This window comes from Microcebus murinus, chromosome 28 (assembly GCF_040939455.1).
Source record: "Microcebus murinus isolate Inina chromosome 28, M.murinus_Inina_mat1.0, whole genome shotgun sequence".
Lineage (NCBI taxonomy): Eukaryota > Metazoa > Chordata > Mammalia > Primates > Cheirogaleidae > Microcebus > Microcebus murinus.
In genome coordinates this window covers 12,852,208-12,868,611 of record NC_134131.1, presented here as the reverse complement: position 1 = coordinate 12,868,611, position 16,404 = coordinate 12,852,208, and the positions used below count along the sequence as shown (strand labels likewise).

The following is a 16,404-nucleotide window of genomic DNA, read 5'->3' as shown; positions in this document are numbered from 1 at the left end:
GACCATATGCTGAAGCTTTAAATGCCTCAGTAGATCCGTAGTCTGACAGTCAAACACTCACAGCTCTGGCCTCAGGATTTATGACATCATTCGTCACAAAATGGACTTCTCTTTCTATCGCCGTGCTTGTTTGTTTGCTTTTACAGTCAGTTAACTGTTCTGGTCAATAACAATCTGGACTGGATGTAATTCTTACCAACAAAAACTGAGGACCTAATCTTAGCGTCAGAGCTGTATGGCAATACCCAGGCAAGTATATGTGTCTATGTTTACTACACCCAGCCTATCCAGATAAGGAAACCTGAATCTTTTTTGTTTGTTTGAGACAGAGTCTCACTCTGTTGCCCAGGCTAGACTTAGAGTCGTGGCATCAGCCTCGCTCTCAGCAACCTCCAACTCCTGGCCTCAAGCTATCCTCCTGCCTCAGCCTCCCAAGTAGCTGGGACTACAGGCATGCGCCACCATGCCCGGCTCATTTTTCTCTATATATTTTTAGTTGTCCAGCTAATTTCTTTCTATTTTTAGTAGAGACGGGGGTCTCACTCTTGCTCAGGCTGGTCTCGAACTCCTGACCTCAAACGATCCTCCCATCTTGGCCTCCCAGAGTGCTAGGATTACAGGTGTGAGCCCCCGCGCCCGGCCTAGACATGAATCTTTATTGTCAGGATTCCTAACTAGGAGAATCTTGTCTCGTTTTCCAAAGTCTGCACAGGGGAAGACAGCTGGCCAAACATTGGGCCCTATTACTTCCGATGTGAGCTAAATAAATAAACGAAACCCAAGAGAATCCTCTCCGAGTACTTCTAAATAGAACCTTCTTTCTCAAAATAATCCCAAGTTCAAAGACTATTTCTCTAAACACATGCTTACTGGCCTGGGCAACTCATTTAATTTTGTTCTGGCCAAGTCATGTGGCCAAGGCATCACTGCCATTCTTCAAATCACAGGGGCACTGCGCCTGGGTTCACCTACTTCCAAACAATTCTCCCGTGTTGCAGAGTGATGGGGAGGAAGAACATGCACAGAGAGGCGTGTCTAGCCACATGGCCCCAGTCTGCATACACAGCCTGGAATCCGCCCTGTTACAGGTAGACCATGATGTCGATGAAGACTCTGCAGGGCTTTGGGAACGTGTGGGCGTCGGGCCAGGAGGATCACTTGTAGGGTTGGTCTCATAAGGTCTGCAGAGAACCTGCCAGCCACAGACACCTGGACAGGGTCCACTCCATCCCTGCACAATGGCTTCCTACCTGCCTCTTTGGAAATCTGCGTGAAGGACTCCACACCTTTCTCTCCGTAGCTTCCCTCAGACGCGAGGGTCGACACGTAGTTCCAGCCCAGGGCCTTGACGATGTCCACCATGGCCTGGGCTTGGAAGGAGTCGGGGGGCACCACGCGGGAGAAGAAGTCGTAGCGGCGGTCGTCGCTCAGCTCCGGGGCCGTCGACGCGTAGCTGATCTGGGGGATCTGCAAACACAGGAGAGCGCCGCGTTGAGAGCGCGCCGTGGCACCAGAGAGACAGACAGACAGACAGACAGACAGACAGACAGACACAGACCAGTCGCATCTGTGACAACGCGCTCGTGGCCAAACACGGGGCTTCAGCTGCCAAGAAGACGTGTGATTTTGCAGGCATCGCCGCGTACCCGTGCACCGGCCGCCTCTGTCACTGCGACCGTCCACCTCCTAGCGGCACAAAAGCATCGCCTGTTCTGCCTCGCGCCTCTTATTTTCTCCTCTTAGGGAGAGGGAGTGAGGAGGTCAGCGTGGGGATTACAAGGTCAGGGGCACGGCTGTTTGGGGAGGAAAGGATTCGTAACCATTCCAGCAGGCCCCGGGCACGGTGGCTCACGCCTGTCATCTTGGCACTCTGGGAGGCCAAGGCCGGAGGATCGCTCGAGGTCAGGAGGTCCAGACCAGCCTGAGCAAGAGCAAGACCCCGTCTGTACTATAAATAGAAAGAAATTAGCCAAACAACTAAAAAAAAAAAAATAGAAAAAATGAGCCGGGCATGGTGGCGCATGCCTGTAGTCCCAGCTACTCTGGAGGCTGAGGCAGGAGGATCGCTTGAGCCCAGGAGTTGGAGGTTGCTGTGAGCGAGGCTGACGGCACGGCACTCACTCTAGCCTGGACCACAGAGTGAGACTCTGTCTCAAAACAAACAAACAAAAGACCATAACCATTCCAGCAAACATGTTGTATCATGCTTTACTTCAGGGGTCCTCAAACTTTTATACAGGGGACCAGTTCACTGTCCCTCAGACCATTGGAGGGCCGGACTATAGTTTAAAAAAAAAACATGAACCAATTCCTATGCACACTGCACATATCTTATTTTGAAGTAAAAAAAACAAATGGGCAAAAATACCTGCATGTGGCCCGCGGGCCGTAGTTTGAGGACGCCTGGTTTAGAACATGGGGTGATAATAGTCAAAGTAGAAAATAGTATGCTTTTCCTTACTGGGGTTACCCAGTCCCCACATTGGACTCCCCAAGTTTTCTGTGACATATTGTCATATTCTCCTTCTTGTCCAAAGGCAAGGCAATGTTTTTACATATTCCTATCATGGCTGCTTTAGAAGTAATGTCTACTATTTAGCCAACTCTTGGTTTTGTGCCAGTCATATTCTAAGAGTCTTATATGCATTGCCTTATCTAATCATCAGCAAATACTCACACTACACCACGTCAGACTACTACGTTACACTAATAGTAACTTGTTCTACGAAAGAGGAAATTGAGACTTGGAAGCAGAACACGGCCTTGCCTTGGGTCACCAAGCTATAAACCACAGAGCACTGTGCAAATCCCAAACTGCCCATTACAAATGTCTGAACTCTTACTTAAACAAATGATATACATTGCCAGATTGCCACTAAAATATTTTAAAAATATGCATGAAACGACAAAGGCTAGTAGGTAACTGGAGTCCAGGCCAATTTCTGTTCACAGCATTGAGTCTATAGCCACTAAAAGTTGTTTTCCTGGTCAGTCTTAGACTGCTGTTCACGCATTTTATTTAAACGCCTTGGAAAAGCTTGTATAAATATCTTAACAGAATGAGTTACCTATATCCCGTCTGTAGTTCAGAGGTTATAAGTTTTGGGTAAAGAATATATCAACCGAATAACGGCTTTGGGCAGAGAAATAGAGGGAGGGAGGGAAGGAGGGGGAGAGAGAGAGAGGCTTTCCTTTGCTAGAAATAAAAAGGGAAGAAGCCAAGCATGTCAATACATTTCCATCAATTTCGACTTGTGGAAATGTAAAAGCTTCATGCTGTTGTGCAGATGCCTTTCCTGCCAAAATCCCTTTCTCCCTCTGAAAGACGGCTAATAAAGACACATCCACCCTGGACTTGCATTTGCATTTGCTGTAGCTGCTGTGAAAACGTCAGAACTGTGGAGTGCCTCAATGCAAATGCATTTTCTAGACCATGCCGCAAATTTTAGTAGTGAAAAATCCCGGAGAAAGAGATGTCTTTCCTCATTACCATGCACCCTTCAAATTGATTGCTATCTGTCATCTGCCCCTTCCAGTGTAAATAAAAAGTATCTCCTGGCTTAAGATCCTTATTTCCCTTCAGGTTCATGTATGCCCTCTATCCGATGATATTCATTGCTGCGCTATGCCTATAATGATGCAAGAATAAGGAATGAAAGACCAAATGGATTTCTAGTTTTGAGCTAAAAACATGGCTTTGTAAGAATATTCCTCCTAGCAACAGAGATGGAGGACTGGAGGAATTTATGGACGCTATGAAATATAATGATGTCTATTTATTTAGCTCTTACGTGGCATATTTAGTTCATGTTTTCAAAGGAATGTTTAAGCCTATATAGTCATTATTTTGAGATGTGTGTTATAACTGGAACGTACTACTGACCCAATCATTATGAGTCATCTTTAGAGATTGACTTCCACACTCTCCTCGATGCCTAGGCTGAACTTAATCTTGCTGCTACTGAAACCCTCCCCTCTCTCTGCCTGTCTTCTATGGAAATGGAGAATTGATCTTTTGATACAGACAGTGTAGTGTAACAACACTTCAGCTCTATAAAAGTAGATATTCCATTTCTTCTTGAGCCTTCTTTCTCCAATTTAAAACAACTAAAACACTTCTGATCTTTATCGTAGGATAAAATTGTCATCTTATTTTGTTATTCTTTTCATTAAGAGTTGTCTATTACACAAGAATGGTTTTGTTATTGATGAGCATCAAACAGGATGACAAACGTCTACAACATACTCTTTATAGAATGAGTTTATGCTTTTTCTTACAAAATTAGCCATATATTATTTATTTTAAAAAAGTGAAAAACTTTCAAAAACAAGTTAATTTTAATGCCACGATGCCTGTTAACATTTTGTTATATCTCTTTATTGTCTTTGTGTGTATTTAGGTATGTGCACATATATTATTACTGAAATATGAATCTTAGTCTCTTTTTCTCTTTCCTTCCCTCCCACCTCCTTTCTTTTCTTCTCTTCTCCTCTCTTCTCCTCTCTGTCTCTCTCTCTGTCTCTCTGTCTCCGTCTCTCTCTCTCTCTCTCTCTCTCTGTCTCTGTCTCTCTTTCTCTCTCTCCCTGGTTGCATAATATTCTCTTGTGTGGATATTTAACCTAAACCAAACCTTCATTGTTAAATATTTAAACCTTTTTCAAATGTTTACTATCATTAGAAGTAAAAACAAAATTCCCAGGACTAGTCCAATTCTTTGTACACACCCATGAGCATTTTCTTTCCCCTTAAAGTGACAGGTGTACATGGAAATCTTTGTCACTATGGCAATTACTTTGGGTTGGTATATAAGGTAGAATGACAATCTGTATTATTTCCTCCTGAATGGTTAACTGCTTGTCTCAGAATAATTTATTAAATAATCAATCATTCTTTACTGAAAGGAAAGGACAGCTCTTGTCATATATTAAATTCTTAAACACCCTTGGGTCTTTGGATTGTATGCTCTGCCATGCTACTGTCCTGTCTTTCAAGCATTGGGCCAGTGTTTTGCTATCTTGGCTGTAATAAGCTTAGAGTATTTTAAGGCTACATTAATTACAAAACATTCCCTCTTTATAACTGTCCTTCCTAAATTGACCATGAGTAATCACGTTTTTTAATTTTCCATATAAACCTTAGATTACTTTTTAAAGTTCATAATAAAGTTCCATTAAGATTTTTATGAGAATTACATTGTAGCTATAAATTAATTTGGGTAGAATTTATACATTTACAACATTTTATTCCCCCCCACCCCATAGGAAAATATCTGATTTCATCCATTCAGTTGCTTGTTTTTTCTTCTCAGTAAAATCTCACAATTTTTTCCATGTAAACCTTGCACATTATTTGTTAACTTTATTTCTAAATAATTGTGTTTTACATTGCATTATGTATGAGATGAAATTTCATGTTATCTATTTATTACCAGGATATAGAAATCTATTAATTGTTGTATGTTTTCTTAGTGAATTCCACCCTTGTTAAAATTTTTATTAGCTGTAATAGCTTTCAGTTTATTTTCTTGGGACTTCAGGTAAGCAAGTTATATTGCAATAATTCATTTAATTTTCTAATTATATCAGCTATTATTTCTAGAAAAACAATTGAGAGTGGGCAAAATTGCTTTCCCTTTCCCTATTTTTTCAACAGTGAGTATTTTAAAACCAACTAGCATTTATTCTAATTTCTTCTCTTGAGAAAATGCATAGTCAAATGAAAAATTAAGCTTGTTGTTTAATTTTTTATTTTGTCAAAATACAGTCTTAGGTAGAACTCATAATACATTTCTTTAGATTTCGAAAGAGAAGGGAACTTGAAAGGAACGTTTAGATCATCTGGACCAAAGTCACCATCTCCTTATAATTTTATAACTCTTTTCAACAGTATTCTGGGGCCCTTTACCCAATCTTTGTATCACTGTCGATAGCTATGTTTTTTGAAGCATTTCCTTTATACTTTTTATCAATATAAGTTACTCTTATTTTTGTTTTGTGGACAGAATGGTGCTTCCTTGGGGAATCTAAATAAAGCTATTCTATGACCAAAAACAAAATAATTATATTATCAGTATCAATTATCATTTAGCTTCTTTCCATATATGAGACACCATTCTAAAAGCTATAATATACTATCTTATTTTTTTTAATTTTGCCACCTACCACCTTTCATTGAAATTTTTCTTACAAATATGAAGTATAACTACTGAAATGTCCCAGTGAGATTTTAATTGACATAGTTTACTACCAGTGTTATATTTTTTCTTTATCTTTTAAAAAATCTTTTAAAATCGACTTGTTTCTTCTCCTGATTGAAAAGCAGACTTGATGATGGCTTAGCATAGATTTGGCCTCAGGTGACTCAAGTCATGACATAAATGCCCCCTGAGGTGCCCTCCTTCCTCTCCTATATCCTTTCTTTTTATTTTCTTTCCATTTCCCTTTTTTGGGGAATGGGGGTCTTTTTCTTCACCTATGCCTTATGTTGTCTTATTTTAATTTTCACAACACCACATTTCCATTTTTCTGTCTTTACAAATAAGCTACGGCACTGAGAGATCAAGAACCATTCCTAGGTTATATGTAAGTAAGGGGAAGATCTGGAATTCACGTTAAATATGTCTCTATAGCCACTGTGCTATTAATATAATTCCTTTAGGAGAACATGATGTTGGTTAGAAAGCATCACAGTTGATGGTTTCTTCCTCTTCCTTTATACTATGTTCTCCCACCTGCATTGTCTGAAACATTTGTCTCTCGATACTTGAAGGATTTAACCACTATGTGTTCTTTCTGGAATACTACATACCTTTAGTCTTACAACTTCTCATTTTTCTCTTATAAGAAAAACAGAGATATCTCCGAATTATTTTCAGCTATTTAAGAAGGACTTTCTCTCCACATCTTCACCAACACTTGTTATCTTTTGTCTTTTTGATAATAGCTGTCATAACAGGTGTGAGGTGATATCCCAGTGTAGTTTTGAGCTGCATTCCCCTGATGATTAGGGATGTCCAGCACATTTTCATGTATCTGCTGGCCATTTGTATGTCTTCTTTGAAGAAATGTTTATTCAAGTCCCTTGCCCATTTTATAAATTGAGTTATTTGTTTTTCTGCTACTGAGTTGTGTGAGTTTTTAAATATATTTTGGATATTAACCCCTTATCAGATATTAGTTGGCAAATATTTTCTCCTATTTAGGAGGCTGTCTCTTTACTTTGTTGCTTGCGTCATTTGCTGTGCAGAGCTTTTTAGTTAGATGTGGCCCCATTTATTTATTCTTGCTTTTGTAGCCCGAGCTTTCTGTGTGATGTCCAAAAAATAATTACCAGGGAGATTTCCCTTCAATAAATCTCTGCTGACACATAACCTATGAAAATATCTTTATGATTTCACTTATGCCAACAAATCACTCTAAAGTGTAGATGGTTCTAGAAAATCCCAATTTGGGAAAAAAATGTATTTGTTTCCATGAAGATACTTTATTATAAGATATTCTGTAACTTCAGAGTAAATACCTATGTGTGAATTCATACTCTCATATCTGCAATGTATTTCCCTGGCATCCAGGCAACTCTTCTACAGAAATCAAATTTTCCTCTAGGGAATTTTTTTTATCAGTACTTTCTAGAACACTATAGATTTTTTTTGCTTCTATATCACTAAATAACTTTAAGCACTGATGAAAACCAATTTTGTCATTTTTCTATTGATCCTTCAGATTAGTTTACAACTTTTGAAAGCCATGTGTATGTTGCTCCCATGTGCTAGATGTTGTGATCTTTCTAATGTCACTGTAGCACCAACCATTTCTCTCTAGTGTTCTTGATGTGTTCAATATAGTGAAGAGCAAATATGACAACAGTCAAGTCTCCGTGGTGTTCTTCCCTTTTTACTTTACTGGTTTTAAAAATCCAATACCTATAGCACTTATTGATATAATTTAACATGCTAAAACATATTAGTAATATTAGAAAAACCTAGAACAATGTGGTAAAGGTGAAATTTTGGTCACACTTAACAACAGTCATTACTTCTCTTCGGTGTGTCCAAACTTGTCAATATTTGCCTTTAATTTCTTTTTGGTAATTAACAGAAAGATAATTCCAAATGTGTAAGGACCACAAAATACACTCCAGGAAAGTATTCTTTCCCACACTTCCCATGACTTTTTTCAATGAGTTTAATAATGTCTCCATTATTTCAGGTTTTTATAAGTGCATGCTTTTCATATAAATATACAGTAAACATGGTACATGTCCTAATTAATTTTATTTATTGCTAATTTAAAGAAATTGTGAAAAAGAAAAACTAAACTTTAAACTGGGACTTTTCAATCTTTAGTCATTTGCAAATGTGCCTCATGATTTTTCTCATATGCAGTCCCAGGTTAATGAATAGTACCATAGATTCATACTCCCTAATCTGTTATTTCCTTAACATTTTCAATTTTTCACTCTTCTTTGTTTAAATAAAGTATCAAAACAAACATCTTTTTAAGTCAACAATATGTAGATTTAAAAAGACTTTTTAAGTCTACCATATGCCTATGAATGACTATATATTTATTTTAACATGAAAGAGGAATATGTCATCATTAATAATTTCCATATATCTTTTACGTACAAAAACATTTTTTTATGATCTATTATATCCATATTTTATTTTATAGCTTGTAGGTTTTCAGTGTTAAAAAAAAGTCTTCCATCTTGCTGATTGTACCGTTGCTACCTAGATTTCATGATTATACATTCACATAATTGTTTTTTAGATTTAGATTAAATATTTTAATACATCTGTGATCTCTTTTCTAGATATCATAGACTAGAACTTTAAGTTTGTTTTTTTTTCTATTGGATAACCAAATGAATAGCCAGTATTTTAAGAACAAAGATAACAAAAATATCTACTTATATGTCATTATCGCTTTTATGCATTTTTATGTAAAGTTACATCCACACAAACACAGGGATTGTAAAAATTAAAGCGCTAAATAGATTTAATCTCATCATCTTGGGTGGTTTACAAATTCACTGTTCATGTACTATTCATGCATAAAATATTTACATTTCTTCTTTTTGTAAAGAAGCTTAATCTTTCCTGTGTTGTCTTGAAGTTATTGAGTTTGTTATTTCTGTTTGGAGAAACTGACAATAATTTGACTTATCAAACTGGCATATCTTTGCTCCTCCCGGAGCCTGCAAATCACTCGTACTTCCTCTTGATGAGGTTCAAGTGAAAAGTAGACTTGCTGGGGATTTTTCTCTTCCTGAGTGGCCACCACTCCCCCTGCCGGGCAGCCAGCACATCCCCCAAGTCCTCTTTGCCTTCCTGCCTTTTACAGTTGGAGGCAAAACTACTTTCACCTCTCCATGGGGGGGGCCTTCAAATAGTTGAAAAGGGATCTCCAAGTCTTTTGGGGATCTCAAAGAAGGGATCTCAAAGAAAATCACCTTGGTTTTTCCAATTATTTCTCCCAAGACAAGAAAGGAAACTAGTTTCAAGTAGTCAAGTTCTCAGAGCAGTTCCCACGCCTCAGAACGATTCCAAATTTATGTAGAAGTCAACTGTCCTGACCATTTTTAAACGACGAAAAAGCAAACAGGGAATGAAGACAGCAAGAAAAACCATCACCTTTCAAGCCATCCGATATAACAGTTCCCAAACTCCTATCTTACTATAACATAGGAAAAGAAAAAGAAGTCCAATTCTCTTTGTTCCTAATTTTACCTATACCATATGTATGGTTCTGAGAATTTCTGTAAATCTAAAAGCAAATTAAAAAGCTAGGGGAAAACCAATGTCAAGAATAATCACAATGGACATGTAAATTACTCACATCCTATATGCCTTATAAACGCTGCTGAGACATAAATGTTGATATCTCATCAATACAAGCGATTGTGGCGATCGAGTTATTTCCATGGCTTGAAAGAATAATCTGACGTTATCTCCAATCAGTGGCACACATTAAATCTCTAGGAGGCGTTCAAGTGAGTTTATAGGAAGGTCAGTTGATGAGTTTTTCTGCAACACACTTTGGTAACAAGTATCTCAGTTCTAATTAAACAATTATCTGTGTAATGACCTGTTTATTGTTCTCTTCCTTCCTTGAGAGTGCTTACGCCCATGGGGGCAAGGGTCTTGCTCATCATCGTGTAGCCATTAGATGCCACTCTACTGTGAATAGAACAGGATCAGCGTTCACTGAATGGACTAGTAGGTCGGTAAATGAAGAAATGGAATAATCCTAAAAGAACAGAGCCCTCTCGTGTGTTCCCTCATCTGCAAGATCGGTGCCTCCAGAGAGACCCTCCAGCATCTGGGAGCCGTCCCTGCCCTGAGTAGCTCTCTGAGTGGCTTTAGGTACTGGGGCCAACACTTTTGCTCATCCTATCTTTTCCTCAAAACGCTTCCTCTGGGATTTCCTTCCTCGTCATTAGAATGTAAAACAGGGAAAGCTGTCATGTGGATGGAAGTTCAAAGGTAAAAAAGACCAAGAAAGTAATTTAGGAAGCTACTCACTGTGTTTTTTTTCTCTTAGGTCCTGGTCGTGACAACTCAAGACAAAAAATATATATACAATGGTGCCCCAGGGTTCGGTCTAACTCTGCAAGACGCACTAGGATGTGTCATTTTAAACAGGCTGATTGTCCCTGTCTGCCCCTTAGCCTCCCTTCCCTCCGGAACCAAGCTGTCAGACGCCAGCAGGAAATTCAGCGTTGGGGGTCCTGTGTACTCAGTTTTAGCTAAATCCCTTTACTTTGTGTTAACATTGCTACTCTCAAGTTAAAAGAGGAAAGAGAAAGAATGAATAAAAGGAGTCCATCAAACCAATCTGGAGTAACTAACCCTATGTCACTTCCAATACATACGAATCACACACTACGTGTGTGACACACCTTCAGTTTCCAAGTGTTGATGAGACTGAGCCCTTCCAAATTTGATTTTATCCCATAATCTCCACATAGTCAACCCCACTGGCCACAGGGATCTCCTAGGCTTGGAAGCACGCCCCTGTACCCGTCATCACACTGCCAACAGCTGTGGAAACAACCGAAGACCCAAGTCCAGCTGTGCTCCACGTCGCGTCTATGAATGTTTGAAAAATACAACTTGCCACCACTACTGCTGCGACACAAACCCCATTCTCATCAAAATAAGTTTTTGAATACACAAGGAAAGGAACTATTTAATTTATTCAGAAATAAACCCTGAAAATCTGGAATTGGTTTGGTGCATGTTGGCCTTCTTCTTCTGTATGTTATATTCTCCCTCATTGTATTATTTTTTTTCTTTTTTATCTTTTTTTATTTTTTTTTTTTGAGACAGAGTCTCGCTTTCTTGCCTAGGCTAGAGTGAGTGCCGTGGCGTCTGCCTAGCTCACAGCAACCTCAGACTCCTGGGCTCAAGCGATCCTCCTGCCTCAGCCTCCCGAGTAGCTGGGACTACAGGCATGCGCCACCATGCCCCGCTAATTGTTTCTCTATATTTTTAGTTGGCCAATTCATTTCTTTCTATTTTTAGTAGAGATGGCATCTCACTCTTGCTCAGGCTGGTCTCGAACTCCTGACCTTGAGTGATCCACCCACCTCCGCCTCCCAGAGTGCTAGGATGACAGGCGTGAGCCACGGGACCCAGCCCTCCCTTTTTATGTTACAAGGGCAGTTTCTATGCTCGGTCACCTGGTGAACATCTTATTTTTGAAAAGGTGAACACAATTTCCTTGTTCATAGGAATCTGCATAGCTAGGAAAAGCCATACAAAATTTACTCATGCTTGTTCCAGAGGGCAGTTTCACAAAACTCGTGAAAGGGAATTTTTTTGGAAGTATCATGTACAATTAAGATAAAGCTCCGGTGTACCTGTTGAGATAGTAATGAACTCCCAGTGGGGCATTATTAAGTTCACAGTTAGCAGTAATTTCACTCTTGGTTCTTATTAAGCTTTATTGATATACATCCTCCCCCCCCCCCCAAAAAAAAGGGAAAAGGGTTGCATAATCATAGCAGGGTCATTCTTTGAAACATCACTCCTTTCAATTTATATACTTATCTTCTCTCTAGATACTATCTCTGCTTATAGAATGGTTAGGCAATGAGTTTAATTTTTTGGTAATTTAGTTTTGATTAATTTTTTCCAAAGTACTGAGGGATGACTAATAATTTTGAATGTGTTTAAAATCTGAAAATTTATGCAACCTTACATTACTCATGAGAGATAATTATCAATTATGGTAGCTCTTATTTTCCTTCATTTTTCCTTTCTTTAATCATATAACTCCAAACACATTCACATTCTATGACTGCCATGTAAGCATTTCCTTGATATCCCCGAAGTTTTGAGTGTGGTTGCAGGTCATCTCTGTTATTGTACCTGTTCAAAAGAATGTTAGCCATTGCTGTTCTTCTTATTATTGCTCTATAAATTCTTTACACATTTGGATACACAGTCACTTCACATACAAAATCTCATGAATTTTTTTCAACAATCTGCAATAAATAGAAATGCTATTATCATATTCACTGTTTTTTTTTTTTTTTTTTTTTTTACCTCTTCAGCATACATCTGCCTTTCTTTTGGGTGCAGCTCCTTGATCTGCTTCTAGGAAGCAAATCTCACCTTTGAGATCCTGTGGTTTGGGTAGACATGACTGTATCTGCACGTTGGCCCATGTGACACAAATTGGCCAATCAGCACACAGGATGTCTTGAGCCACAAGATCCACTCAAGAGGAGTAATATGGCCTGGTCCAAACCATTGTGAATGAGTGAGATGCAATGCTAGAATTCGTAGATGAAAGAAACATCCAGACTTATTTTCGGGGTGGGGCTTCTATTGCGCACATGCCTAAAAATCCTGCCAGGGCTTATTTTATGGGTAGCTCTTATTTTCGGGGAAACACAGTAGTACAACCGAGGCCGTTCCCTCCCAGCATCATACCATAGAAGTCATCAACACACACCTTAAAGTCTTGCTTACTCTTAATTGTCTGTGAACCATCTCTGGACAGAAAACTAGGATGAATCTCCATGAACAACCATATATCAAGAAACTAAACAAAGTGAAGGGTTCTTTCGACATTTCTCATATTTATCGAATATATCCTAGATCTCTTTCAGGCCCCAAGAGACAGAGTCTCATGCATAGAAGTCTGGCTTACCGAACACTAAAGGCTGACTTTTGAAGTATTTTGCTAGCACTATAAATGTCAAATCTCTGCAGAGTAGGGTTTCTCCACCTTGGCCCTGCTTGTCCGGGACAAGAGGCGGGTGCTGGGCAGTGCCGAATCAGTAGCAGGACCCAGGCCATTGTGCCCTACATGCTAAGCAGCATCTTCCCCAGCTGTAAAAATCAAACGGTATTTTAAAAAATGCAAAATATTGGCCAGGCGCGGTGGCTCACACCTGTAATCCTAGCACTCTGGGAGGCCGAGGCAGGTGGATTGCTTGAGGTCAGGAGTTCAAAACCAGCCTGAGCAAGAGCCAAACACCCGTCTCTACTAAAAATAGAAAGAAATTAATTGGTCAACTAAAAATATATAGAAAAAATTAGCCGGGCATGGTGGCGCATGCCTGTAGTCCCAGCTACTCGGGAGGCTGAGGCAGGAGGATCGCTCCAGCCCAGGAGTTGGAGGTTGCTGTGAGCGAGGCTGACGCCGCGGCACTCTAGCTGTGGCAACAGAGTTAGACTCTGTCTTAAAAAAACAAATGCAAAATATCACCTGTGGGGATGGTGGTATGGTTGGTAGCGGGGAGGGGGGTGAGCGACCGGTGTAGGACGCTGGGCTCCAGGTCTATCGTGGACAAGGGCAATCACGATCATCACGCCACGGTTGCAAAATGAAAAGAAAAGCAGGAGCTATTTTTAACGTCTCGTAGATACTCCGTACCTTCCGCATTTTGCTTTCTACTTGCCAGACCTTCCCAATGATCGGAGCTCCTACTATTTCCTAGCCATCTCCGATTACCCGGTCTGTCCCCGTAGAACCCACAGTGGCAATGCTGCTAGAATAATACTTAGTCCTTAGCACTGACACAGGCGAGAACATCTTAAAGTGGAGAAAGACTTTCAGGAGGGAGGGAAATGAAACCCAAATGATTTTCTGAGAACCACTGCCACATTTACAAGTATGTTCCAGTAAAAAAAAAAAAAATCTCGATTATTCAGGGTGGTTGAAAATGGAGTGCTATATTTAATTGCATGTTCCAGTAAACTCCATGGTGGGCTCGATGTGAGTTCCAGCTTCACAAAAAGTTGGTGGACAATAAAGTGCATTTAACAGAAGTGCTACTGGACACAGGGCAATCTTCACTTACTGATTCACGAGCCACTCTGAGCCACGCGGAGCCGTGGGCTCATTCATTCACGCCCGTCGTACAAGACCACAGATGTAGATGTTCCAGAAGGTGAAGTTAAATCTCCGTTGATCCTTTGATTCCCTGAAAGAGGCTTACTTCACAAAGCATTTTTATTTACTTTTTTTCCCCTTATAAAAAGGAGGAAAGCCATGGTTTTTCTTTCCTTTTTATTCTTTCTTTCTTTTTTTTTCTTTTAGCTTTTACATGCCTCATAGTCTAGACATATGAGCACTTGGTGCCTGTTTGTTACTACCAAAATAATAATAATAATTATACTAATAATTTGTATGATTTCTGCATGGTAAGTAATTCCTTATCATTCAATGCAGATAATACAATACCACGTAAGTAGTATATTACCTTTTTTCCTTTAATCTTTAAATCTGAAGTGCAGCAGGTATACTAATGGTAATTAATAAGAGAGAGCAGCTCTACACATGCTTGTAGGCACCTAGAAATTATTCAAAGAATGCACAAATAACCCCTGAGTGTATTCATGCTTTGTTACTTACCCAATGGGGGTTGTAATTTCTGGTTTGTACAAAGATGTTTGACCCATAACCCCTCGTCCCCCAGAACATGTTCTCATCTCACATGGTTATTGCTCCTCAGGAACCACTTTGCCTGGGCACCAGTCTCAATAAAATACTGAGAGTTCACCGAAGACAGAACAATGACTTAAACCCGGAAGTCTGGAAAAGACATGAGCAAGAGGTGCTGTCTAAGCTAGCTGGGAGAGAGGATGGAGTTTTCCTCTAGCAGAAGACTGAAGGAAAGCCCTCCCCAAGGAGAAGAAATGGTAAAAACAAATGCAGAGAGCAACGAAGACATGGGGTTGCTTTGAAGAGATAAGAGACACGTGCCTGGCTTGAGGGGAAGCCGTATGTTTATTTGATTTACAGCCAGAGAGAGAAGGAAGTGGCAAGATGATGAAATAAATAACATGAATATCTACCTACATGCACATTGTTTCTTCTCCTATTATAATAATTACTCCTCCAAACTGATAAAGTACACAAAGTCTTTGTGACATGCATTCTTGCAGTCCTGGAAGGATAGCTAGGAGACGCACACACAGAAATCTCAGGAGCTGCGAAGTCCTGGACGCGTCCAGTGTAACTAGCGAAGAGGCTGCTTCACGCAGACACCAGCTTCTCTGCACAAGGACTCAATTAGACGGGTGTCATTCATTCTTCAACAGGGTCTCTGTGACAAGAGGTTTTTTTTTTTTTTTTTTTTTTGAGACAGAGTCTCACTCTGTTGCCCCAGCTAGAGTGCCGTGGCGTCAGCCCAGCTCACAGCAACTTCCAACTCCTGGGCTCAGGCAATCCTCCTGCCTCCCGAGTAGCTGGGACTACAGGCATGCACCACCATGCCTGGCTAATTTTTTCTATCTATCTTTAGTTGGTTAACTAATTTCTTTCTATTTTTAGTAGAGACAGCATCTCGCTCTTGCTCAGGCTGGTCTCGAACTCCTGACCTCGAGCGATTCTCCCACCTCTGCCTCCCAGAGTGCTAGGATTGCAGGTGTGAGCCACCGCGCCCAGCTGACAAGAGGTTTTTATGGTTCCATTGCATATTTGAGGCAGGTCACTCCCTGCTGTTAGGAGGAGTAAGGAATTTGCTCACGTTGATAATAAAGATCTTTCCTGCCTACAGATCACAGATACTGGTGGAAGCAGCAAACCTGAGTACCTGTCTTTCTATATTTCCCTCTTGGTCTTTTTTCCTAGCTCCTGGATGGGCATACACCAGTGGAAAAGGGAAAACACATTTTTATCATAAGAAAAAGTCTTAGCCAGAGATCCACAACGTTAGTGACATTCATCCAGGGTCAATAAACCCTGATATTGTCATGTGTCTCTGTGTGTGTGTGTGTGTGTGTGTGTGTGTGTATGTGTGTGTGTGTGTGTGTGTGTTTATATGTGTGAAGGACCATTTGTAAAATTTCTAATGTGTTTTCCAGCCTGGAAATAGCCTGGTAGGTTCACTTCACTGCATATTGCCGGAAATATCGATTGATTTGCTCTATAATTTAACAT

The 16,404-nt window shown here is 40.1% G+C and overlaps 1 protein-coding gene across 7 annotated transcripts in view; it reads right to left on the bottom strand.

The window, feature by feature from the left end:
• The window catches only part of GRM7 (glutamate metabotropic receptor 7), a 794,973-nt gene that overhangs the window by 545,620 nt on the left and 232,949 nt on the right, over nucleotides 1-16,404 (bottom strand). For 6 of the 7 annotated variants that reach the window (XR_012915318.1, XR_001153146.2, XR_012915319.1 and 3 more), the window contains exon 2: nucleotides 1,251-1,467. Coding sequence is in view for 3 of the 7 variants with exons in the window: in XM_012761143.2 (XP_012616597.1) it covers nucleotides 1,251-1,467 (217 nt within the window). In the remaining 4 variants the exon portion in view is untranslated. The remainder of the gene's footprint in view (nucleotides 1-1,250; nucleotides 1,468-16,404) is intronic. The other variant, XM_075998549.1, reaches the window with a different exon arrangement.